At 31.2% G+C, this 26687-nt stretch overlaps 2 protein-coding genes across 4 annotated transcripts in view; one reads left to right on the plus strand and one right to left on the minus strand.

Annotated features, from left to right (window-relative positions):
- The window catches only part of LOC129920722 (tubulin monoglutamylase TTLL4), a 34206-nt gene extending 17881 nt beyond the window's left edge, over positions 1 to 16325 (plus strand). Inside the window, exons 4-12 of one of the 3 annotated variants that reach the window (XM_056002290.1) lie at positions 42 to 416; positions 487 to 673; positions 1597 to 1767; positions 1841 to 1965; positions 2028 to 2467; positions 2528 to 2695; positions 3056 to 3334; positions 15656 to 15915; positions 15973 to 16325. In XM_056002290.1, the coding sequence (XP_055858265.1) occupies positions 42 to 416; positions 487 to 673; positions 1597 to 1767; positions 1841 to 1965; positions 2028 to 2467; positions 2528 to 2695; positions 3056 to 3334; positions 15656 to 15733 (1823 nt within the window). In that variant the 3' untranslated portion in view covers positions 15734 to 15915; positions 15973 to 16325. Of the gene's footprint in view, positions 1 to 41; positions 417 to 486; positions 674 to 1596; positions 1768 to 1840; positions 1966 to 2027; positions 2468 to 2527; positions 2696 to 3055; positions 3335 to 8400; positions 8506 to 15641; positions 15916 to 15972 lie in introns of those variants that run through there. The other 2 variants (XM_056002282.1, XM_056002296.1) reach the window with 2 other exon arrangements.
- A 1294-nt stretch (positions 16326 to 17619) lies between these two features.
- Positions 17620 to 25471, minus strand: LOC129920735 (pre-mRNA-splicing factor ATP-dependent RNA helicase DHX16). The gene is made up of 6 exons (XM_056002310.1): positions 25016 to 25471; positions 24817 to 24953; positions 19785 to 20101; positions 19242 to 19727; positions 18410 to 19173; positions 17620 to 18345 (listed from the first exon to the last, which is right to left on the minus strand). The coding sequence occupies exons 1-6, from the start codon at positions 25360 to 25362 to the stop codon at positions 17718 to 17720; spliced, it is 2679 nt and encodes an 892-aa protein (XP_055858285.1). The 5' UTR covers positions 25363 to 25471; the 3' UTR covers positions 17620 to 17717.
- Between the last annotated feature and the right edge of the window lie 1216 nt (positions 25472 to 26687).

Here is a 26687-nt window from a genome sequence, read left to right on the forward strand (position 1 = left end):
ATAGTTTGTATTTATTATATCACTAATAAGTTTCTTTTCAGAGAAAAATGCTCAGGATGATAGCTTTGAGTCGGATAGCTCATCTTCATCAGATTCCGATGAAGACGGGTACAGATCGCATGCGTACAAAAATAGTAATAATGGCGATAAGTTCACTTCACCTTTGTGTTCCGTTTTTAAGCCCGTAACTAATTTATCAGCGGAATCTTCTGAGGAAAATTTAGTTAATCCAAAATCTCTGCTAGTACCTAGTCTTTTTCCAAACGTTCCACCATACTTAGCATTTTCATCGAATACTGAAAAAGGTCCTGAAGTTCCACCAGAATTATTTAAAATTCTAAAATGGAAGGTAACGAATGTGATGCCAAAATTGGTCCGAAATGTCCTTTCAAATACAGGTGTTAGATTATTAAAGAGTAAGAAAATAATATTTTTATAGTATTTATTTAGTTTTGATGCGATGATATATTTTTGCTTGCTTTTCAGAGACAAACGACTGGATGGGAACTTGGGGAAAACATATGAAGAGTCCATGTTTTAAAACAATTCGTCCATACCAGAAAATTAATCATTTGCCAGGATCATTTAAAATTGGTCGCAAAGATTCATGTTGGAAAAACTTGCAAAAACAAATGATTAAATACGGAAAAAAGGAATTCGGTTTTATGCCTAAGTGAGTACGAATCAGAAACTTGGTTCAAATTTTTTTGACGTCTTTTTCTTTACCATATTTGGGAATATAATCTATTCCTCTGTTTTGCCTACAATTTTTTCACCAACTTCCTTCAACCAACATATCGTTCAATAACCATCATTCTGGTATAATTAGGCAAACGAGCACCCCGAAAATCATTAATATTTTTAAGAAAGTAATTTGTAAAGGTCTCAACTTAGATAAGAGTAAACCTATAAAAGGTTTTATAATTTCTTATAGATTCAAGGGAAGCAAAAGCATTAAAAAAAACTCAGCCATTGTGTTTCTTAAGACTAATTTTCAGTCTCAACGTTTTACGGGCTTTACCTTATTTGAATGACACAAAGCTTTTTTCTGCATTCGAAAATCTCTAAAATGAAATCGATCTCATTTTTGTGAGATTTGTTTCAAAAAAATTTTGCATACGAGTGCAAGCAAAATCTCAAAATAATGAGATATGAGATTCACATACAACCCATTGTTTTGCATCGTCCTTGTTAGATCTTGCAACTTGTAAGGTTAAAAGAACATTTATATGAACATCCCTCTCTCTGAGGTTTCTATTTTTCAATAAATCTTTTTTGGTTATTAACTTTAATGTTTTGTTTTCGAGTATTGTTTAAATTTTGATAAAGCAAAATATCAAAAGTATGTGTGCCTAGGTTAACTTTTATTAGATTTATGATTTACCCCTCCTTGAATTCAGTTTAATTGTATTGTTTTATACCTATACATATTAGAAAAATGTAAGAATTTAATTGTCGGTTTATTAAATAATTTAATATAAACTCGATATGGTAAACTAATATTATGGGGTTTTATTTCTATTATTTTAATTTAATTGATGTTTTTCTTATGTCACATCACATCTAACAAGTAAAACTCATATTTTAATATTGCAGAACCTACGTTATTCCAGCTGACTTAAATTTACTACGTAAATCCTGGCCAAAATACGCACAACGTAATGTTAAATGGATAATCAAACCTCCGGCAAGTGCCAGAGGAACGGGAATCAGGGTAGTTAATCGTTGGGCACAAATACCCAAACGAAAACCATTAATTGTTCAAAGGTACTTATTTAATATAACTCATTTTGGTATAACATTATTGAATAAATTTTCTTTTGGTTTTTTTTTTTTGAAGATATATCGAACGTCCACTTTTAATTAATGGAAGTAAATTTGATCTTAGATTATATGTGTTAGTTACATCAATTAATCCACTACGAGTTTATATGTATCACAACGGATTGGCGAGATTTGCTTCTGGTACGTTTATTTTATCCTCATTAACATCTTTCCTTTAAACAACAACTTTATACTCATTTCAGTGAAATACAGTGCAAAAGCAGACACTTTAAACGAACGATGCATGCATTTAACCAATTACAGCATCAATAAGCTTTCTTCAAATTATTCTAAGAACGAGGACGTAAATGCTTGTCATGGTCATAAGTGGACAATAAAATCGCTATGGGCATACTTATCAAATAGAGGAATACGAACTGATCGTTTATGGGATGCATTAAGAAATCTTGTCATGCGAACAATTCTTGCAGGAGAGCATTCTATCAACACTATGATCAAACTTAACGTCGAAAGCAAATACAGTTGTTTTGAATTGTTTGGCTTCGATGTACTTCTAGATGCTGAATTAGTCCCTTGGTTGTTGGAAGTCAATATTTCTCCATCATTGCATTCAGAATTGCCATTGGACGCTCATGTAAAAGCGCCTTTGGTTCAAGGAGTCTTAAATACTGCCTTATATAATGTAGGTTTTAATTTCTTTTTTTTTTTGTATAAATATGAGATTATTTAATTTTATTCACAGATCCCTCCTAAATTATCACCAGAAAAACAAAAAGAAGTTGCAAGCAAACTAGGAGTGCGCTCAGGTCCTCTGTGTTTTGATAAACGAATGTATGTGAATTATTTGTCAAGGACAGAAAGGCTGAAACATAATCAATACACAAGGAAATCATTAGAAGATCGAGATGATGTAAGTAAAATCAGACATCGTTAACATTTCAACGCTTTTTAGTCGCAAGTTAAGAAGTTGAACTTGAGAACCTACACAAAAAAGAGACCCAAAGCCCTCATATCATTAATATAATATCATTTCTGATTGAAAAAATTATTCTTGGTTATCGTAAACTATGTTCGAAAAGAAACAAGAAGCGCATGCTTTAAAAGCATTTGATATCTTCAGTATACTTTTTTTTATGAAAACCCGCACCTGGATTTAGCTTCTATTCTATCCGCTGTGGAGACTGAAAGCAATACCAAAAAAACACCTATATTTAAAAAAAAAAATATTTGATATCATTAACTTAAATTATTTCTTTTTCTCTTTCTTTAGTACATCACGGCGATTCTTGAAAACCTTACACCTGATGACATTCGATGTCTCGTCGTGTCCGAAGATGAACTTGCTCGCTGTGCTCCTTTAGAACGAATTTTCCCCACAAACAATACGCACAAATACCTTAAATATACGGAAGTTCCACGCTACTATAACCGTCTTTTAGATGCCTGGGAAACTCGTTATTCGAAAAATCGTCAAGAAGGCATTAAACTCCTACAAGAGTACTGTGAACAAAAGTACCACTTGGAAGTTCCGCCCTCGCCAGCTCGCAAAGTAAGTACTTAACTAACACTTACACACAACACAGCCCCCTCCCTAAATCAATAATAATTAAAGAAGCAAAAATTTCTATTTACAAGTATATTTATTTTTTGGCAAATCATTGCTAGTTTCCATTTTTGTTTTCATTCATAAAAAAAAATAAAATATTTATATACCCGATGTTGTTGACTTGATTCCGTTCACTAAATAACTTAATCTATATCATCATTTCTTTATAAATCAAACAACTATTGTGTTTATGTAATCTTAAAAATTTTGAGGGTTTTTGGCGGGCCATTCAATCAATATACTGGCGATGCCGTGCGCTACACTGTCGTAAGTTGGTACACGTGACCATTATAGATCGAAAATATATAGCCGAGTGGTTTTTTATTTCTTTACAAAACTGTTTTTTAAGATTCGTAATGAAGTTTATTTTGAAAAAAAAAACATATACATTTATTCATAAAATAAAGAAATAGAATCTAGAATTTGCGTTAAAATTATTTATATCAAATAATATTATATACATATATATATAACAACTGTAGAAAATATTTTGCAGTTAAACCCAACACTTAGGTAAAGTAATTATGTAAGAAAATTAAAGTTCTTCGACAATGATTAATAATTTATTAGTCAGTGTGTATTTTAAATGGTTTACAATTAGTTTTAAATAGATTTTCAAAATCGTACAAAAAGTAAATCGAAAATTAGACTAGGTGTAATCTTTTTTTAAAATATACATAACTTGTTTTATTTGTGTGTAAAGACGCTTGTTTAGTTAAATTATTTAGATTTAAAGTCAAATAAATTCTGCAAGAGCATTATTGTTTGCGAGATATCTAAAGTATAAAAAAAAAGAAATGTGAACTTTAATGTAAAATATTTATTTTATACAAATATAAATTTTAACAATTTCAACATATTATTTGAATAAAATAAAATTATATTTTTGTTTCCAATACAATGGTAAATTTGCTCAGATTTATAATAAGCCGGCTGTTTTTACATAACTCAGCTATTCATTTTATATTTAAAGCATAAAACAAACATAAATTAGACCACATTTTGTTTTTCGAAGATGGTTAAAAAAATAAGTTAAAGTGCTTTCATACTATCACACGAAGTATAAAAACAAACAAATGTGGAAAGAAAATCATGTACAAAAGTGTGGAGAATAGTCTCCACAAAATCTATCTTCTAATTCCGATATGTGTTTGTATCTGAATTTTTTTAGAATTATGTAGTTCTGAACTATCACAAATGATTAAGTCTGCAGGCACTTTTAACAATTTATCTCAATGCTTTAATTTTACAACGTACCTACTAATTTCAAGGTCGATTGTATACCTTAAAACCGCTTTCTATTAGTTTTAATGTTAATTAAATTATCAATTGCTCTTGCAGATTTATTAAAAATAAAAAAATACACCTTTAATAAAAACACAAAAAGGTATCAAACACAACAGCAATCAAAAATGGCAAACTAGTACACATAAATATTAAAACTTAAATTTGGACATTTAAATCTAAAAACAAAAATATTTTCATTTTCTTAATATTGCAACAGTAATTTTGCCTTTTTTTTCTATAAATAGTCAGTTGATGAGGGATTTATATTCTATAATTACTCAGGTGGGTTCTATTTAAAACAAAAAAACTATGCAATGCAGGTAACTTAACAAAAACATTAGGCTGAACTAAGCTAACCCAAACTAACTTAACATTTTCTACACATTGCAGCTTTAGCATGTTCATGCTTTGAAAAAAAATAAACACCTTTTTCTGATAAATGCAAAATATCTTAAACTAACAAGTGATTGAGAAATTATATATTTATGGTTAATGTTGTTGTAAATAGTTGTATTTAGAATGTCCTGTCAGGCAACCAATTTCTATAGAAGATGTTACACAGTCACGATTTAGACAAGATTTATAAAACGAATTTGATGATATCATTGGGATCTAAAAACTTAAATTTTGCATTGAATAATGATTTCCATAGTTTCTAGATTTAGTTCAAGGTCAAAATAAGGCATGTTAACGTCTTGGTGTTCCCTCTCATGACTTTCAATTACTGTGGTACATTTATAAATAAAGTAATTCGCTAATTTAGTACAGCAGTGTCCTTTTTTGTAGTACCAATGCTATCTCATTTTAGCCGTTCGGATTCGGCAGAAAATTGTAGGACCAATCCATTATTGCTAACTTATTTAACTCAAACAAGATTGGTTTTGAGAGTTGTAAGTCACTTAACCTTGCTCCTTCATGGATTCGTCGACTCAAACATTTTATTTGAGTTGATTAGTATAAAACTCTTATTTTCCATCCATGAAATGGTGGCATTGCAAAAAAAATTGATTTGATCATTGAATATTAGGGTGGGTCAAAAAAATCGAAATTCTTTTTTTTGAATTGGTACTCCGAAAAATCGATTGCTAGACCCCTCTAGAATATACACACCAAATATGAGCTCTTTATATTAATGGGAAGGTCCTCCGCTTTGCAATTTTCCATTTTTACATCAAGCTTCTACTAAAAAAAAATAATTTTTTTATTAATTGACTTTTTAGCAAATTTCTTTTCATATTCTTGTAGGAAATTGAACGCTCTACAAAAAAGGCCTTGTACACTTTTTTCGTTTATCTAACCGTTGAATAGATATTTGAGGTCCAAAAATCGAGAAAATCTTTAAAAATTCGTTTTTTGTTCTTAATTTTGTAACAAATTGAAAAATTATAATGATCAAACGCGCAAGACATATTCTTGTTGAAAATTGATTGCTCCACAAAAAAGATCTTATTAACTTTTTTCATTAATCTAACCATTCTAAAGATATTCGAGGTCAAAGTTAAAAAAAAATATAAAAACATTTTATATTTTTAAAAAATTTCTAATTCACTGAAACTTCATTATTTTCAAATTAGCAAGATATATTCTTGTAGGGGCTTAAACGTTCTACAAAAAATTCCTTGGAATGAAATTGATTGCTTTAACCGTTTAGAAGATATTCGTATCCAAACCAATGCTCACTGATTTCAATAGTTTTCTTATGACCCGTATGCATTGCGATTTGGATACGAATATCTTCTAAACGGTTAAAGCAATCAATTTCATTCCAAGGAATTTTTTGTAGAACGTTTAAGCCCCTACAAGAATATATCTTGCTAATTTGAAAATAATGAAGTTTCAGTGAATTAGAAATTTTTTAAAAATATAAAATGTTTTTATATTTTTTTTTAACTTTGACCTCGAATATCTTAAGAATGGTTAGATTAATGAAAAAAGTTAATAAGATCCTTTTTGTGGAGCAATCAATTTTCAACAAGAATATGTCTTGCGCGTTTGATCATTATAATTTTTCAATTTGTTACAAAATTAAGAACAAAAAACGAATTTTTAAAGATTTTCTCGATTTTTGGACCTCAAATATCTATTCAACGGTTAGATAAACGAAAAAAGTGTACAAGGCCTTTTTTGTAGAGCGTTCAATTTCCTACAAGAATATGAAAAGAAATTTGCTAAAAAGTCAATTAATAAAAAAATTATTTTTTTTTAGTAGAAGCTTGATGTAAAAATGGAAAATTGCAAAGCGGAGGACCTTCCCATTAATATAAAGAGCTCATATTTGGTGTGTATATTCTAGAGGGGTCTAGCAATCGATTTTTCGGAGTACCAAATCAAAAAAAAAATTTTCGATTTTTTTGACCCACCCTATTGAATATCTATAAACAGTAGATGTCCTAATGTCCTATTCTACTTGAGCTTAAAAAATAGCTCTCGCCGCGCCGTTAGGTGCCTCAAAAGGTTTAATCATCGTTCCATATTCGGTATTATGTTCCTTCTACTTCTGCCTTCCATTTTATTATATTTTGTATATAAATGTTTTTGAATTACTTTTCAAAATCAACAAAATGTTGTATAAAATTTGTCTTTAATTGAGTAATTACTAATAAATAGTCAAAAAATAACAATTTTACTAACGTCGTTTTTAATTCGACACCAGAGAGAATCCTTGGAATAGACTTGGCTTTAAATTACTGCACAAGAATAAAATCGAATGAAAATGTCGTAACGGACGTTGTCTCTTTCTAGTAAGTAGAAAAATATTAACACATAAATCGCCAACCCCTTTAAGTTCCATCATATTTTTGTGCGGTAATTCGACTTTCGCTTTTTATAATGAAAAATAGATTTGAATTCATTTAGCAGAGAGAGTCTCAAAAACAGAGACAAGTTTAAACTGCTGAAGTATGTATTACTCATGTGGCAAAGCCCCTCTAAGCCTCTAAGCCCCTCTCATACTTGAGTTGGTGCCTATGAAATAGTCCTGTAACTATTGTAGTTGAATTAAGTGGTAACTAACACAAGTTGCTGTGTCTAGTGTTTTAATTTGGTTTTTTGTTTTAAACAAACATGGGATTTGTAAGATGGTTTTATTTTATGCTTTTGACGGTTCAATTGCGTTGATAAATAATATGCTCTGCGGTTGTTTGCTTTGGTATTTCTAAACTTTTAAACTAAATACCTAAATGTTTTTGATATTTCCAAAATATCCTTTTTTCACTTAAATAAAAAAACTTTAAAACCTGTTCCAAACAGTGCCGTATAATATTTAACAAAAAAAATAACAAAGCTAGCAATTCTTAAAGATTATCATACCATTCATGTTATTCACAGGTGTTTTTACCTATTCTTTTTCATTTTTACATGATCCTTAACCGATTTTGTTTTATTAAGTAATATTAATATTACATAAACAACAAGTTAAATAAAATAAATTAAATAACTTTGCTTGAAAAAAATAAGGATACATTTTTATAAATAAATAAATAAATTCAAACAAATTGTGTAAAAGGGAAAAGAGTAAATTGTAACATTTAATAAATTTAACCTGATACTAACTATGGTCTTGCCTACCAAAAATGTAATGCACCATCTACTATTGCTTTAATATTTTATAAATAAAACGTTCGTGAATCTCTAAATAAGGATCTCTTACTAATTAAAATATTACTTGGAAACCATTTAAATGTACACATTTTAAACGATTTCCGAATACATCCCTTTTGCAGGATTACATCATCAAATTCCTGAGATGGATTTTAAAATCGTAATCGCTGCCACCGTATACGTTGTAATTGTTTCAGCAATTTTGTCTCTCATTAGCTTTATAGTTGGTAATTGAAAAAAAAAATCAAGATAATCAAAGAAAAAAAAATTACATCAAATCAAAAATCTAAATGTACATACAATTGTTATTATCTGTAAATACAAAGAAAAAACATTACACTTACAAAAATACAAGCACCATATTTATAATTTATCTATATTTTTTTAATAAAAAAAAAATTATTAAAATGTTATTTACATTTTACCATCATCTAAATGCATTTTTAACACATCAAACAAAACATTATACCTACTAGTGTTATTTTAACATAACATACAAAAAAAAAAACATAATATAAACCTGAAAATCGTAGTAAACTAAATAAAAAACAAATTAAATTTTAAAAATTAAACCATAACGCTAAAATAAAAAAAATTAATTTGTTGCAGTTCTTTTACACACAAAAGTACACGCTTAATTTTATGTGTTTTTAGATAATTATTATGTGTGTTGTTGGGACAAAGTAAGTTAAATTGAATTTATTCTTTGAATTTGTTTTTTTCATCCAATAAGAGACTTAGTTTGTGTTTTTGTAGATATACTTTATTATGAGAGAAATATTTCAATAATTTTGTGTACTTGTTTACCTCTTTTTGAATAGCATGTCTTTTCTAATTATTTTTGTCAAAATAAGGACATTTCCAAAAAATAAAAATAAACTGAATGATTGTTTTGCGTTTTTCTTCGCGCAGCAAAAACCTACAAAATATCTTATATATTTATTATTAAAAAGAGTGTGTTTTTGTTTTGCCTCTATCCCATTATTATAATGGAATTATACCAACAAGTTTTCTACTCGTAAGGATGGTCTAAGATTTCATTTTTACTTGCTCTATAGGGCAAGTATTGGTTTCGTGTCAAAAATAAAATTCGAGGTTTTAATCAAAACTAACATTACGATGATGGAGAAGTCCAAAAAAGTGGGTTTCGTCATGACGTCCGTCGGTCTGTGCGTCTGTGCGTCTGTGCGTCGGTGCGTCCATCTGTACAAGTGGCTACAGCCTAAACGGGTGGACGGATTTTTTTGAAATTTGGTATGGATGTTTTTTTCGTAATTTCCAAGGTTGGTTTTTTTTTGTTTTTTAATATCTCGCTTAGAACGTATACCTCCCATACAAAATTTTCGAGTTGTTGCAATTTTCTCGAAAACGGCTCTAACGATTTTGATTAAATTTAACACACGTAATGCTGTATATAGTTCTAACATAACTGCGTTTTTAGTTTTTCTCAAAAAATGCGGATAGTGGAAATATGGTCTTTACGATTTTTTAAATCGCGGATGTCGGCTCTTCCCGTACATCATTATGGAGTTATTGCAATTTTCTCAAAAATGGCTCTAATGATTTTGATAAAATTTAGCATACGTAATATTCGAAGTAATTGCAGTAAAACTGCCGTTTTAGTTTTTCTCAAAAAAGTCAAGTCAAATAAAAACTAAATTTTATTTTTTCCCCAACCAAATTTCTTAAAAAGTATATAGAGGCAGCTCTTATAATCTACAAGTAAGCTAACATAAAAGTGCTTTGAACTGCAAGAGCAAGTACGTGCGGCCCCAGTCGTGCATTTTATTTTTTATTATTTTTTGTTATTTTGTATGTATTTAAGATAAAAATAAGGACGAAGAACATTTTTCGTTTGGGTATTTTTATTTTTATAAATTCTATTTTTTGAAACATTTTCGAAAGTTTTCTTAATTTTTGGCAGAATTGGCATTGTCAATTTAAACGTGAAAAATAAAGCTTTGTTATACAGATTTTTTGTTTGGCCTTATCAACCATATATCGTAGCAGATCGTATCCCAACAAAATAATTACTGTAGTGTATTACACTGGCCAACAGTAGCTTTGTTGAATAAAAACTGATAATTGAGTATTAAAAATTCACAATTATACATTTTTCTTTGATAAAAATGTACAAAAAAATCACGATTGACTTGTTTTCAGTCAAAACCGAATATGAAATTGATCGACAGTCGACGATCGCTGATCGAAAATCAAAATAAAAGTTTCGAGATATTGGAATTTTCTCGAAAACGGGTTCAAAGACTGATACAATTTGTTATACCCTTTTTTTTTAAATAGGGATAGTTAAAATATGGTATTACAAATCTTTCATTGATGTCGGCTGTTCCCGCATATCTTGTTAATGGATAGAGATGGATAGATAGATATATACATTCTTTATTTGTTTTTTTTTTTTCATCATAAGATTTTGCAATATTATTTCCTAAGAATAAGGACTTGGAATTGACTGCCGTCTGCCTGAATATATTGTTAATGGTTTAATCAATTTTGTTAGATAAATTCCTATAAATTTAAAGGAAAATTTATATTTTTTCAATCATTTTCTAATAACTTAATGTTTGAACTAAAAGCAAGTACGTGCAAACCAGTCGTGCATTTTGTTCTTCTTCTCCAGTGTTGACGAAAGTCATGATCTCGGATGGGATCACAACTCTTCCACTTTTTTACTGCACATTATGGCTCCGCATGTGGGGTTCTGAGGTTTGCCGATTTGACCTCAGGAAAAGTTCGGCAGGCCTCCCGGTTTTGATTTGCCTAAAGCATTTTGTGCTTATTGGAACTATTAGTGACACTTTATGACAGGTGATTGTATTTGGTATATTACACTGGTTAACAAAATTAACCTTTTTGGAACTCGAATCCGAAAACAAAAATTAATCAGCTCCCGTTTTTGAAATATTACCGTTAGAAAATGCAGTACTTCGAACATTATTCTTTTTTATAAGGAAAATTGTTTGAGCATATTTAGTAACGGTTTCTAATAGAACTATTTTCCATCTTTCAAGACCTGTTTAAATCATTTCGATATCTTTTTTACTGCCTGAGATATCCTCAGTTGTTTGGCATATTATACATATCTATCACAGAAGTTTAACAACGTCATTATCTCCTTTTAGACCAGTGCCAATAATTTTTGAAAATAAAAAAATTATTAGCAGCATATGAGTGGTGGGAAAATTTAGGATAAATGGTATATGAAAGGGGAAAAATAAATTGCCCACAAAAAAATTGGGGGAAAGGGGGTGGGTGGGCGAAAAAGTGGGGTGGGTGTCAAAAATCATGGTATTTTACGATTTCTGTTAACGGTAGACGTCCTATCGAAAAAAGGCAAATGCAAAAGTTGTAGGTAGTATAAATGTCTACAACTTTTACTCAAACAATTTTTTTCTATAACCTCAAAAATATTGGAAAAAATGCAAAAATACGATTTTTTGATTTGTTATTTTTATCTTTTACAAAAATGGTTGGATTTTAACAAAACTTGGTTAAAAACTACTTTGTTATGTTTTCTATCTATTAAAAATGTTTTTTGAGCAAAAAGTGAATTTTTGGATTTTTGACGAATTTAATTTGAAAAAATAGCCTATTTTTCAATCAAAAAAGTTACCGAAAAAATTTTTGATTTTTGAAATGTTTGAAATGAAATTATTTAGATTAAAACCTATAATTTAAGATTGTGTGGAAAAACTATACTTTTGTTTTAGAAAATATTGAGAAAAATTGAAAAAAACAAAAAAACGATTTTTAAGATCGATTTTTCCGTAAACGACAGTAATAGTTTCGAGAAATAATTTTCCATAGAAACTAAATTATACTTTTCTAATGGCCTTTGACCTTCTTAATTTGAATCTAGCATTAGAATAGCTCTAACGTGAAAAGTTTTTGAGATATTGAATTTTGAACGTCCAAAACACTATTTTTGTGATGTTTTGCATGGTAATATCTCAAAAACGTGATGTGATAGAATTTTTCTGACTTCGGATTCGAGCTCAGCGCACAAAAAACCATTAGAAAAATATACTTTGACCTCTATAAAAAAAAACTTTTTGACTAGTGAATTCGAACAGGGAAGAAAAAATCGAATGCCTTGTTCGAATTCACTAGTCAAAAAGTTTTTTTTTATAGAAGTCAAAGTATATTTTTCTAATAGTTTTTTGTGCGCTGAGCTCGAATCCGTCAGAAAAATTCTATCACATCACGTTTTTGAGATATTACTATGCAAAACATCACAAAAATAGTGTTTTGGACGTTCAAAATTCAATATCTCAAAAACTTTTCACGTTAGAGCTATTCTAATGCTAGATTCAAATTAAGAAGGTCAAAGGCCATTAGAAAAGTATAATTTAGTTTCTATAGAAAATTATTTCTCGAAACTATTACTGTCATTTACGGAAAAATCGATCTTAAAAATCGTTTTTTTTGTTTTTTTTCAATTATTCTCAATATTTTCTAAAACAAAAGTATAGTTTTTCCACACAATCTTAAATTAAAGGTTTTAATCTAAATAATTTCATTTCAAACATTTCAAAAATCAAAAATTTTTTCGGTAACTTTTTTGATTGAAAAATAGGCTATTTTTTCAAATTAAATTCGTCAAAAATCCAAAAATTCACTTTTTGCTCAAAAAACATTTTTAATAGATAGAAAACATAACAAAGTAGTTTTTAACCAAGTTTTGTTAAAATCCAACCATTTTTGTAAAAGATAAAAATAAAAAATCAAAAAATCGTATTTTTGCATTTTTTCCAATATTTTTGAGGTTATAGAAAAAAATTGTTTGAGTAAAAGTTGTAGACATTTATACTACCTACAACTTTTGTATTTGCCTTTTTTCGATAGGACGTCTAGCTTTGACAGAAATCGTAAAAAACCATGATTTTTGACACCCACCCCACTTTTTCGCCCACCCACCCCCTTTCCCCCAATTTTTTTGTGGGCAATTTATTTTTCCCCTTTCATATACCATTTATCCTAAATTTTCCCACCACCCTTATGCTGCTAATAATTTGTTCAACTTTTGCCCTCTGAAAACCGGATTGACACTGGTCTATTTATGATATATGAAGCCCAATCCACTCACTTCATTTTAAAATATCTCGGGCACTAAAAAAGATATTGAAAAGATTTAAACAGGTATTGAAAGATGGAAAACAGTTCTTATAGAAACCGTAACTAAATAAAAAAATTACCTTATATAAAAGAATAAGGTGCGAAGTACTCAAAAAAACGTTTTTTTTTTTTTTAATTTTCTAACGGTAATATTTAAAAAACGCGAGTTGATTAGTTTTTTCTGACTTCGGATTCGAGTTCAGCACATCAAAAACCTTCCGCAAAGTATATTTTTGTCTCGGCAACAAAACCCTTGTAAACCAGTGTTATAAATAAACTTTGTACAATTTTTATCCCATCAAAAAATTACTTTAAAACTTTATCATCTTTAAAATTTTTATGTTTGAATTTATTTCAAAGTTCAAAATTTTGTGTGAAAATATCGATACGACCTACAATAATTGTATTATCTTGTGTTTTTTACCAATAGATTCTTATTTGAGACATAATTTTCTGGTATGTTTACTTTTTTAAATTGAATTGTTAAATGAGTAAACTTTCAGGTACTTCGGGTTATTGTACCCTGTTTTTTTTTTAATAGTTCTTGTAATAGAAAAAAGTATTTGTTTTTTTTTTTCAATTTATACCTTAATAAATATAAAAAAAACCTTAAAAAACTATTTTCATTCATGCTCAGGTCTCAAGAAGTTAAGGAATTACCCCGTTGAACCGTTTGCTGTTCCCTTTACAAAGGATGTGATTTAGGAGATCTAAATACATCTGTACATCACATCCGTCACTCATGAAATTGTTTGAATAATTCGGACAGAATGGAACCCCAGTGCACACCCGCATTTTTGTAGTGAATATCAGATTTAAAACCACCCAAAACGACAGATAATAAAAATAAACTTCCGTATATTGCGCTGTGAATAATTTTTGTGCTATACATCCACTCCCAAAACTGTATGTTGGCTTTTGATCATGACCTTATTCTTATTGTGAAAAAAAGATTCTCACAAAAAAAATTGATAACCCAAGTTAAAAACAGACTTTTCTGAAAACTTTCACCTATCCAAATGATTTTGCTTGCTTTTTTGCTCCACTATCGATATGTAAAAAATGTCTTGGTGTAAAACATATTTCAAAAACGTGTCAAGTCTCTACTGGTAGTTAAGATTCAGAATTTTGCTCTCCTTTTCTCTAAATAAATAAATTTTAATATGCGTCATCTAAAAAGTATCTTAACTATTGAGCATCAATACAAATTCACTGCTTTAATTTTGTTTAAATCACAAAAATCGTCAGATTTGCTGTAATTAAAGTCTGCTTCAATCGTATGTTTGAAACATAAAATCAAAACTAAAAACACAACAATACCGACGATTTCATAAAATGCCGAGTTGTAAGGGCTCATGTAAGCGCTCTTGTTGAGCTTACATTGGCTGATAAAAACCTTCGTACAATGTTCAACTTAAAAATGTAATTAAATATATGTATACATATTTGGTTTTTTATTATACTTTTCATAAGTGCACAAATGTTCGTTTTTGTCTGTTGTACGAAGAGTTATATCGGCCAGTGTATGCTGAAGTTTCGTATTATAGAAGCCAAAGGGTTAAATGAGTTAGTTACGCTCTGTATTAATTCATTTTTCATTTTAAACCAAATACAAAAACAAGTCATGCAGAGTGATCAAATTTTTTTATATTTGTTTATTTTGTAAAAGTGAGTAACTCATGATTAAAAAACACGATTAAAAAAATTCAAATATTGACCCTTTATTTATAAGTCATGAAAATACATACAAAATTGTATAATATTACTATTCTTTCTCACAAGAGTTACTAATTTCTATTTAAGAGTGTTTGTTTTTAAATCAATCCTCTCATGAGAGCATAAAACTAAATACATGTATTTTATTCCTATTTCGGAAAGAAATAATATATATTACAGCTCTTTAAGCACTTTCATCCTTATTATTCAAAAATTTAAATTATTTTTTAATTTAATTTATTACAATGTTTCCTTTCCTCCCTAGCTTAGATGTTAAAATGCAAAGTTTCTCTATTCGAATATTTATTTTTTTTTCTGGTTACTAGAATCCCATTTTAGAAAAAAAAAAAAAATAAAACTAACCGTTTGCTATGCTAGAAGTAAGATTATTGCTGATTCTGGAAATGCTTTTATTTTACGTTTATTTGTGTTTTTTTTTTTCTTTTTCTTATTCCTTTTTCTTACACAACAAAAAAACAAAACAATCCTCTGCTTCCTTGATAATCTTATCTAGAACCTAAAACACAGGACTCGAACGCTAATACCGACAACTCGGTCGACACTGGCCTTGACGACAGCAGTAAAGTCTATCAAGCGAAGGAATAGAAGGCACATACTGAATTCATATCATCAAATGAAGCAGCTACAGCGTCAAGCAGAAGATAATTACTCGGACACGGAAACGGAGGAGGAGCTTTAAGCTTTAGTGGATGTCATTTTTATGCAATGTTGTTAATATACAGAAAACATGTTTTTTTTCGAAATGACAAATTAAATTTAACAAAAAGGTATAAACAGATATAATATTTATTTTAACATAATTTAATATAATATTTTTTTTGCAGTTTGGACGGTTTATATTTATATATCAAGACTGATTCGTCGTAATTTTGTTGAGATTCAGCAAACCTCCATTAGTTAACTTTTTTTTTTCTTAGAAAAATATATCGTAGGCTCTTGTACATAGTTATCGATAAATAGCAGAAAACACAGTAATGATTAAAGATAAAATAGTTGTTTAAATTAATTTTTGTTTTCTCCATTCTTTTACAAAATGTAGAGTTTTAGTTGTTACGAAGGTCAGTACCCAAATATACATAAAATATTTACGAAATATATGTCATTTCATATCAATTATAATGCAATAAAATTCTCAACACAAGAAAGCCTACGAAATGGGGTTTTAAAAAAATATCTTGGTTTTATTGATGAGAGACATTGGAAAAATCTAGTTTTCAAGAATTGGAATTTGATCAACGTGACACTTAAGGAGCATTGAAACTTTTTTTATAGCTTAAATTTAGCATGAATGAATGTGGTGTGGGGGAAAAAAATAGAATTGTAAGAACCGCCGAGATGAAAAAGTTGCGAAATTCTGCGAAGTCATGAGATGATTTTTCATCATTTTCAGTTTGTATGTATCCTCTATTATATCTAAATCAATTATTGAAACAATCAATCCGGCAAATATCGATTATTTTAAATTAGATCTAAAAGATTTAATTAATAATTAAAAATACTTTAACTCTATAGGTTAAAAATTGCCGATGTTTCCGTATTGTTTTTCAAAATTAAAATTAAGATTTTTATGAACAAAAACAATTTTTTTGTTTAAATTTCATAAATTAAATTTTATTGAAAGATTATCCAGATTATTTAAGGAAAAAAACTAGCAGTGAGAGACAATTTTCCGTAGTTTTCTCGCAAATTGACTTCAAAAATTTAAAAAAATATTTAAACACAACGGCAACACCTATAATCTTTAAGCATATATTTTTAGAAAGCTGAAATCTTATTCCTATATGTAAAATTGAAGCCAAACAAAAAATGGATAAAATGTTTGAAAAATGGTCCTCAAACTCAGAATTTTGAAAAAAAAAATTAATCAAAATGATTACCTAACTTTTTTTTAACTTTTTGGTAGATAAATACGAAAGTATCATTAAGAATATTTTGTCAATATATTGTTATTTGAATTCAAGAAATTAAAATGTAATATTTATTACATTTTTGAAAAAAAAATTAAAAATTACTTCAATTATTCATTCTTGTATTGAAATATTTGATTTTCTCTAAAACTTTGACAAACTTGACCTTCAAACTTTTTCTATTTAACCTTCACCAACTATTGAATGAAGAAAAAACAACTTTATAAAATGTTGAGCTTTGAAAAAATAGCACATTTTTTCAAACACCTCCATTAAAAAAGTTCTTTGAAAATGAAATACTTTTTAAATTTTTTCTTCTTGAAATCCTTTTTTTATTTTTGTTTTATGAACTGTTATATTTCTATTTCCAATTTAGAATTCAACTAAAAATAAATAATTTGTCCAAAAAAATTTGAAAAAACCTCATTTTATTACTAAAATTTTTGAAAAAAGACGTTGAAATTTGCTCAATTAATATTTTTTTCCCAAATTATGTGATTTTGAGCACCATACATTTTCATACTCATAAATAGGCTGACTTAATTGTCGGCCGATAGAAAGTCTGTAGTGTCCGGGGGCTCTAATTGAGCTTAATTTTCTTGAAATAAAGAAAACTACGAATAAATTTTCTTAAATCACTTTATTTGACAATCATCATTCATTTACTCAGTCATCAAAGCTCTTCCAGTCGTTTTGGGCATTTTTTTGTTCGTCGAATCTTCGAGCTCCTTTGGCTTATAATAATGAGGAGCCACTTCTAAAAGCCACTTACTCTCAATCTCAATAACTTGTCGCATGTATTCCTTTGTTGTGAACACAAGTTCATGATAAAGCACCCATCGGGGTAATTCTTCAAACAGCGAAGAATTCGGATGAATCATAACGGTCTGATTATGTTTGATTGTCTTGTAATGACCGCCTTTTGACAAACGCGCAACATGATAGAAATATCCAGAGGTAATTGCTTTTCGAATATTTATCGTTTCGGGCAGACACGTCACCATGTCGATTTCAACTCTCTGCATTAGTCCAACAAGCTGCTCGCGCACGTCTCGTGCTCTTTTCATTGATCGATATTGTATAAAATTTTCATAACACCATTGGGTGCTGTAATCAGTATCTGCCCACTGATTATACACTTGCAACAAACTGAGATGATCACCGTGCATATGATTAAAGTTTTTTCTCGCAGTGTCTGCATGAATTATCTTATCTTTTGGTCGGTAAAAAATTGCACTGTTAACTGAGAGCATAGCTGCAATTGTAACCATTTCTTCGGAGCACTTGTATCTGAAAAAAAACAAGAAACATATAAACTTTTTAAAAACAAAACGGTATTTTGTTTTCAATTTACTTCTCGCTTGCAAGAAGCATTTTAGCCATCATAGGATCCAAAGGGAACTCAGCCATTCGACGTCCAAGCTTCGTCAGCTCACCATGGTGATTTAGGGCCCCCAACGCATATAGCTGCTCGAGAGCTAAAACCAGTGTTTCATGAGGCGGTGGATCGAGAAAATCAAAATGTATCAGATCATTGATTCCCAGAGCCTTCAGCATCAAGACAGCATTTCCTAAATTTATTCGTTGAATCTCTGGTACAGTATTATCTTCGAGCTCATGTTTGTATGCCCACGATGTGTACAACCTAAAGCATTTGCCTGGAGCTGTTCGACCCGCTCGACCGGCTCTCTGGTTCGCTGAAGCTTTTGATATTGGAACAACCATCAGCGATTCCATTCCTGTGCGAGAATTGAAATTATTCTGCTTGGCAAAACCAGGATCAATAACATACACGATATTGTCAATTGTGAGAGAGGTCTCAGCTATATTTGTGGCTAAAATAACTTTTCTGGCATTTGGTGGTGTGGGTTCGAATATTTTCGCTTGCATGTCACTGGGAAGATTCGCATACACAGGAATCACAAGCAGCTCTCGAAGTTTTGAACCCAGACGCTTAATGCGATCTTGAAGGACTTCTTGACACGTCTCGATTTCATCTTGACCTGTTAAGAAAACCAATATATCGCCCAAAGGCTGAGTTGCGTGTATTTGTAGAACAGATACGCAGCATGCGTCAATGTAATCTGCCTCAGGGGCTTTGGTGTAGAATATGTCAACCTATTGTTTAAACAAAAAAAACGTATATGATAAGATCCATTGTGATGGTTAAAATATTAGGTACTTACCGGAAATCGTCTTCCAGGAATTCGAAAAATTGGAGCATCATCAAAAAATTGAGAAAATTTATCAGCATCTAAAGTTGCACTTGATATAAGAAGTTTCAGTTCGGGACGAAAGCGGGCAATATCTTTTACCAAACCAAAAAGAATATCTGTATGCAGAGTACGTTCGTGAGCTTCATCAATGATCATGCAGCTGTATGATGCCAAATCGGGTTCCGATAGAAATTCTCTGTGCAATGTACCATCAGTCATGTATTTTAAAATAGTTCTCTCCGATGTACAATCCTCGAAACGAATGCTATAGCCTACTTCGTTGCCCAATTTAACATCCATTTCTTGAGCAACACGAGCAGCCACCGACATTGCAGCTACACGACGCGGTTGTGTGCAACCAATTTTTTTCTTATCTTTAGTGAATCCAGCATCGATTAGGTACTGAGGAATCTGTGTAGTTTTTCCTGAACCTGTTTCACCTTCAATAATTAAAATCTTTATTCAACAAAAAAATAGTTTGCTCGGTGTAAAAACAAGATTATGCAGTTTTACCTGGTGCTCGCGTATAGCAGCAATAAGATCATCTTTAAAGGGGTATACTGGAAGAGATCGACGGGTCTCTTGAATATCCATTTTTTGGCGTTCGGCTTCACTGATTTCGGGTTTTTTGTCTTTCTTTTCTTTTGAACCCTCCATTGTCAAGGCTTGAATGAAATCAATTTGATCATCCAGAAGTAGTTCGTATTCTTCTTTGGCCTTTGCATCTTTAGCACCGAACTGAAACATTGCCGAGGCTAGCTGTTCTTGTTCCCATTTCTTTTGTTCGAAATTTGGAAGCTTTTCCCGTTCATCCACCTCAACATAATCCTCTGAAAATGTTTTCAAGTTAAAGTTTGTAGTGAAATAAAAACGTAAAAGTATTAGCAGAATCTATTAGTAGTAGTCAAAAATGAGACTAACATTTCTTATTGTACGGGGAGTTTAGGAAGGCAAACAAATACAAAACTCCGATTTTTATACTCAGCTTTTGAATGTTAAGTTTACAACCATTTTTGTGTGTCTGTAATTATACTTTCAAGGATGGCAGAAACCTACAATTTACCTCCGAGTCCGAAGAACTAAATAGAGATGCATTTTTTCTCTTGGAGGCTTTGTCAATTCCTGGTAAGAGGCAGCACACCTGAAAAAATCTCTATTTCAGGTGATAGAGGCGCACTAACCATTGAGCCACGGTGTACTTTGAAGTCGTCTATGATAGCGTTTTAAGGTAAAAGGTAAATAGAGTGGTGTTGCAACTTAATGTACTCATCTGGGGGAAGTTGGGTAGGGATCGAACTGAATGAAATTTTGATGGTTGAAGCCTGACAACTTTAAAAAAATATTGCTTCTCTTCAAACATCAGTTAACTACAAATCTTTTCGTTAGTGGCGATCTCCAGGATAAACTGAGTTTTCTGAGCTACTGGTCCCTACTTTAACAGGGTTATGAATTTTGAAAAACTTACAAACTAGTTTGCTAAAAGTCGGATCATGAATAATATATGTAGATATTTCACGATAACAATTCAAAGAATTTACATAAATTTTGAAATTCCGTTTTTATAAAATGAGATTAAAAACGACTGATAAAGCTCCACATTCTTATAATGCGAATGAAGGAAGAATCGGTGTATATGATGCTACATCAGATATTGGAAGATAGGAAAACCTATCGTTTTTATAGCTCAATCTTGTATTCTCTTCAAGACTCCCATGTAAATTACAGGAGCACCTGCCTAAATATAAGATTTATACTTGAACATAAACGAATAATATATGCATTATAAATTACTATTAGATCGGACTTGTCGAACAAATTTTCATTCAACTAAGGCCATGTGTGAATTGCACTAAATAGTTAACCACGTGTAAAATTTTTGACACTATTGAGGTGAATAAAAAATTTTCGGCTGTTAAAAATTTAATGGGCTCTGGGACCTGGTTAAATTTAGGTAATTTTTTTTTTATGGTTTTGTTTTTTTTTTTTTATTAAAACGGAGTATCATGGAAGAAAAGAGGCAGCGAAAAATATTAAACAATAAGCCATACAGCTGACATTTTTTTATTCACCTCAATAGCGTCAAAAAAATTGTACACGGGGTTAACTATTTAACGCAATTCACACACGGCTTTTAATGCACATACCGAGAACTTCTAGATGTTCGGTTTTCTCAATCCAGGGACGACTCATACGTGGAGGCTTAGTACACGTTCCGATTTAAAATAGTAAGCAGTATTGTTGTTAAAGTATTAAATACTACGATGTTATCAAGATCCGAATTTAATGAACTTATCAAATTTTGGCATTCAAGATCCTCATCGGAACATAAGCGTAAATCAGAAACGATTATGAAGAACAGAGTACTAGAGTTGACAGTTGAGTGAATTAGATTTTTCAGATCATTTATGACACTTAGAAAAAGATTTGGAAACAAAACGGAGCCCTGGGGCACTCCAGCATATATTTTGTTAGTTTCAAATTTGATTAGTTGAGATCCCGCTAAATTTTACCTACCACACAAAATTCTCTCCAAATTTTAGCCGATTTAAAATTGAAGCTTATGTCGTTTTCTTTCACTCCAATGAGAGTACCCTTTTAGTACTTATTTTTGCACTTTTGAAGGTTTTGTGTTCTTTGACGCCACAAAAGTGTAAAAAAAAAATTACTCCGGAGTAATTTTAGTACTACGGAGTACCCCGGATTTACTCCACATTTTTAGTCAGATTTACACCGATTTGCACACGCACTTGCACACACACTTATGAATTTGAAGTTTGACATTTTAAAATTTTGTTTGAAAATTGAAAAATGCGAAAAGTTTTTCTTTCAAACTCTTTTGTTATTAACAGAAAACAACCATTATGAATATATTTTCTACTGTATTATATTCCGTCAGATATATTTCTTCCATTTTTGCGTTAATTCTTCACTTTTTCCAAAATGGAATTGAAAACCGAATAAAAAAAATTTTCCGCCAGTGTTCTTCATCAATAAAAAAAAATCCTGTGCCATATAACAAAAAAATCCCATTTTTTTCTGCGTTGATGGGATATTTTTATTTTACAATTATAAAATCAAACTAAGGGTGTGCGTCAATTAGGCTGAAAAAAACCGATCAGAAGCATAATGAAAAATACCAAAAGCAAAACTAAGTCCGCTTCTACACGAAGACGCAAAGCGCGATACGCACATAAGAGCAAAGGAGAAATAAAGTTCGAAAAAAAAGGAAGGAAGATTTTCTACCGTGAGTCTCCGGTAAAAAAATTTGTGACTCTTTTTGACGTTTATCTTTGATCTTGTTCTTTTTTTTTTGCTGTTCTGCTTTATTTTATTTCGTCGGTTGCGGAATCTGCTTCGTCGGTTGTGTATTATTTGCGTGTATAGTAACGTTTTTAATTTATGCAAAAGTTTTCGTTGCACATAGACCCCGCACGGGGGTTGTTTTTTGTATATTTTGGTGTTTTTTTTAATTAAAATACATAGTCTGCTTCTACACGAATACGTAGACGCACAAGATGCTCATAAGAGCAAAGGAGAAATCGATCTTTCTCCCTCTCTTGTTCTTATGTGCATCTCGTGCGTCTACGTCTTCCTATGTCTGCTTTTACATGAAGACGCAAGAGTCAAGATTCAATGAAGAGTAAGGGAGAAAGAAAGTTCGAAAAAGAGGGATGGAAGATTTTTTACCCTGTGAGTCTCCGGTCGAAAATTTTGAGACTCATTTTGACGTCTCTCTTTGATCTTGTTCTTTTTTTTGCTGTTTTGCTTTAATTGATTTCGTCGGTGGCAGAGTTCGCTTCGTCGGATGTATATTATTTGGGTGTATACTAACTTTTGTTAATTTATTTAAATGTTTTCGTTGCACATAGAGCCCCCTGATGTTGTTTTTTGTATATTTTGGTGCTTTTTTTTAAATAAAAATAGATACGAAAACGAGAACAAGATAAAATAAAAAAAAATAGCTGTCAAATTTGCGTCTTATAAAAATTACTACATGTAGAAGCGCGCGACTTACCGAAGGGAAAATCAAAAGGAAATTCGAAGATAATTTCTGCGCCTTGCGTCTTCATGTAAAAGCAGACTATAGAAGTCGTCATACGAAAACAAGAACATGATAAAACCAAAGAAAATAACTCAAATTTGCGTCTTCAAAAACAATAATACGCGTGTAGAAGCCCGTGACGCACCGTAACGAAAATCAAAAGGAAATTGGAAGATGATTTCTACGCCTTCCGTCTTCGTGTATTATGCTTCATATGTTATTAATATTAATTTTTTTTTTCAATTCATAAAATGTTTTCCCTAGGCCTGTTATCACTATTTTTTTCAAGGATATTATCCATTTTTGCCTTGTCACACACACTATTACATAAAAAAAAAATTACTCTCATTATGTTCTTTCACTCCAGAAAAAGGAGTACAAATTTAGAGTACTCCTTAATAGAGTGAAAGAAAACGACATTAGATTTTAAGCCGGATTAAGGCTAAAATTTTGCCTTGAGGGGAATAACAGTGATGGCAATTGTTTGTTTGGTAGGTATAGATATCGAGGTTTGTTAGATGGAGCACGATATAAAGTTCCACCAATGGCACAGTGCTCCAATTATGCTAAGACTCTATTTAGGCCAATATACTGCTTTGTCCAAAGTGTACTCTTAAGGGTTATAAAAATGAAGGGTCCAGGGGAAAAACAGCACTTCCAACTCATTTCGAGAAAAACGCATTTTTAAATTTTGTTCTCCATACAACTTAGTAGGTACTTAAAGCGCAAAATTTATTTATTTTTTCAGCAAGGCTTAAATTTGTTTTATAAAAGTAAGGATGCCATCGGAAAGTGCTCAGTAAATACTACAACACCTCATAATTTGTTTATTTTTGACAAAAAGTGGACATGTGCCGTTTTTCCCCGGGACCCTTCAAATGGTTTCGATCTTTTATTGGCTCGATTCAGATTGCTTCGCTAAAAGAAAATTTACTTTTTGTTTTAATAAATAGAACACGACCGAATCAGTTGGAATTGCCATCTTCAAAAGAGGGATCTTTAGAACTCCGTCATAAAGGCAATATTATACTTCCAATACGAACGCGAAGCAAGAAAAAAAGTAGGCCTAAAAACTCCTAGTACATGCAATGACTCAAACACCTAGGTTGCTACCAGGTCGAATAGGAAAAATTACACTCTATAAAAATACCCCAAATACTCAATTTCCTGAAGGGAATTAGGTTTGTGGAGTAGCTATAAAATGGGGAACTAACTCAGCTAACTTAAACGGAGGACACAAAAGATATTATAGGTCGCAGTGCATCATATACCTCAAATATCAATCAATCAATCAAAATGCAAAAACACAAGGCATTCCTTAATTTTCAAAACGTTTTAAAAACGATTATCGTGGACGTTTTCGTCCACAATTTGCTTAACGTAACCCAGCGAAATTTGTTTCGTCTATAGTTTGTTTCAGTTGGCCTCAGAAATGGAACAATACCAAACCGGTAGGCATGCCGCCGATTAAAGAGGAGCGCAGTAAAATACTTGTAAACTCACCTTTCTCGCCCTTCTTCATGTCCTGGGGCATGCGGTAACGTTGTACACGTTCCAATTCACGTGCTTTTTCATGTTCTTTTGCAATTGTTAACAATTGCTTCTTGTATTCTCGTTCTTCTTTTTCACGCTTCGAAAGGCTACAAATAGTTAAATTAAAAAAGAATTAATTTAAGGATACATTTAAGCTTTGGCTACTTACACTGATTCGTCAAACAGATATTCATCATCGATGATATCTGCCTCAAGTTCAGCGACCTTATCATCTTTGCGTTTCTCAAGATATTTACGACGTGATTGAATCCTTAACTGGGGTAGGATTTTATCACGATCCTCATGTTCTAGCTTTAGTCTTTTAGCTGCTTCTTCGAAGGCCTTGCGACTGCCGCTAGACTCGAGAACTTTTCTTGTTTTGTTTTCATCCTTCTTTTTGAGGCGCTCAGCAAATGCATCTCTTTCCTTGAGATCGCGTAGACGTTCTTCTTCGGCACTATCAATACTTTCAGAACTGGAACTAGAATTCCGTCTACGGCTTTTATCGCGACCCATATTGGAATATGTATTTATTTTATTTAAAAACAAATTTGTGTATTGTTTAATTTGTTTTTAGGTAAAATCTTTTCAAAAATCAAAAGTTTTTAGTTTTGTTGACTCAAAACCTAGTACCTAGTTACTTTTGACAAACGATCACGTTTAATTCTCGAGATCTGAATTTTTGTTTTACGTTTCCAACTTTTTGACAAGCAATACATTCGAACCCGTTTAAAGGCATTCACAAACGAATGCGACTCTTTTCAGAGAGCCGTCAGCGTTTTCACATTAGGTGCGTCCCACCAAGGGAGATCTCTGAGGGTTCAGAGATTTTTTAAGTGAGACAAAAAATCTCAGCCTAGCGCTCACTTTTTTTTCGGCAATTTCTGAGACGAAAATTTTTTGGATTCATTTCTCAGTTTTCTTTCTTTAATTTGATTTTTTCTTATCGCTTTGGCTAAAATTTGGATAACGAAATCCTGAACGGAAAATTTCGTTTTGCCTTTCGTTTTTCAGTACGCAGTTCTAAAGGCTTAAAGGCTTGGCCACACCGGAGGGTACGCGGTAGCGGTACGGGTAGCGGCAACGATATTTGTATTTAAAAAATTCCACACCCGAACGTTGATGTGTCAGTTTGGAATTTTTTTCATACAAGTACCCGTACCGTTACCCGTACCTCTACCGCGTACCCTCCGGTGTGGCCAAGCCTTAACTACATACACCACTTTTTGAAAAAGTACAAAAGTGAAAATATTTTTTTTCTGGCTAGCGCAATTGTTTTGTGAAAAAGAGTATACAAATTGTTTTTTAGATCAAAAAATAAGCTTTCTGCATCATTAGTTTTTATTTTCCTTAACGAAAAATTCTAGAGTTTTCACTCATTTTTTGTCATTTACTTTTTACTATCCTGTTTTTTTCTTGACTCCAAGAGCATTTCTTTCTTGCCTTACAAATTATTTTCTGTTGATTTTTCTTCATTTTAAATTAATTTTGAATTTTTTTATTTTGACTTTGACAGAATACTCGATGGCATTTTTCCGTTAGCATTTTCGTTGTCGACTTTGGAGACTTGAAAATTGTTCGTTTCGCATCAGCAGCGGACTAGGCTTAAGGCTTGCCACACCGAAGGGTACATGTGGTAGCGGTACGGGTACTTGTATGAAAAAAATTCCACATCTGAAAGTTGATGTGTCAGTTTGGAATTTTTTTCATACAAATACCCGTACCGCTACCGCATGCACCCTCAGGTGTAGCCAAGCCTTTATAACTACCCGTACTGTTACCGCATCTACCCTTCGGTGTGGCCAAGTCTTCACTTATGGAATTTATTTCCTACAATTACT

The sequence above is a fragment of the Episyrphus balteatus genome, chromosome 1 (assembly GCF_945859705.1).
Source record: "Episyrphus balteatus chromosome 1, idEpiBalt1.1, whole genome shotgun sequence".
Taxonomy (NCBI): Eukaryota; Metazoa; Arthropoda; class Insecta; order Diptera; family Syrphidae; genus Episyrphus; species Episyrphus balteatus.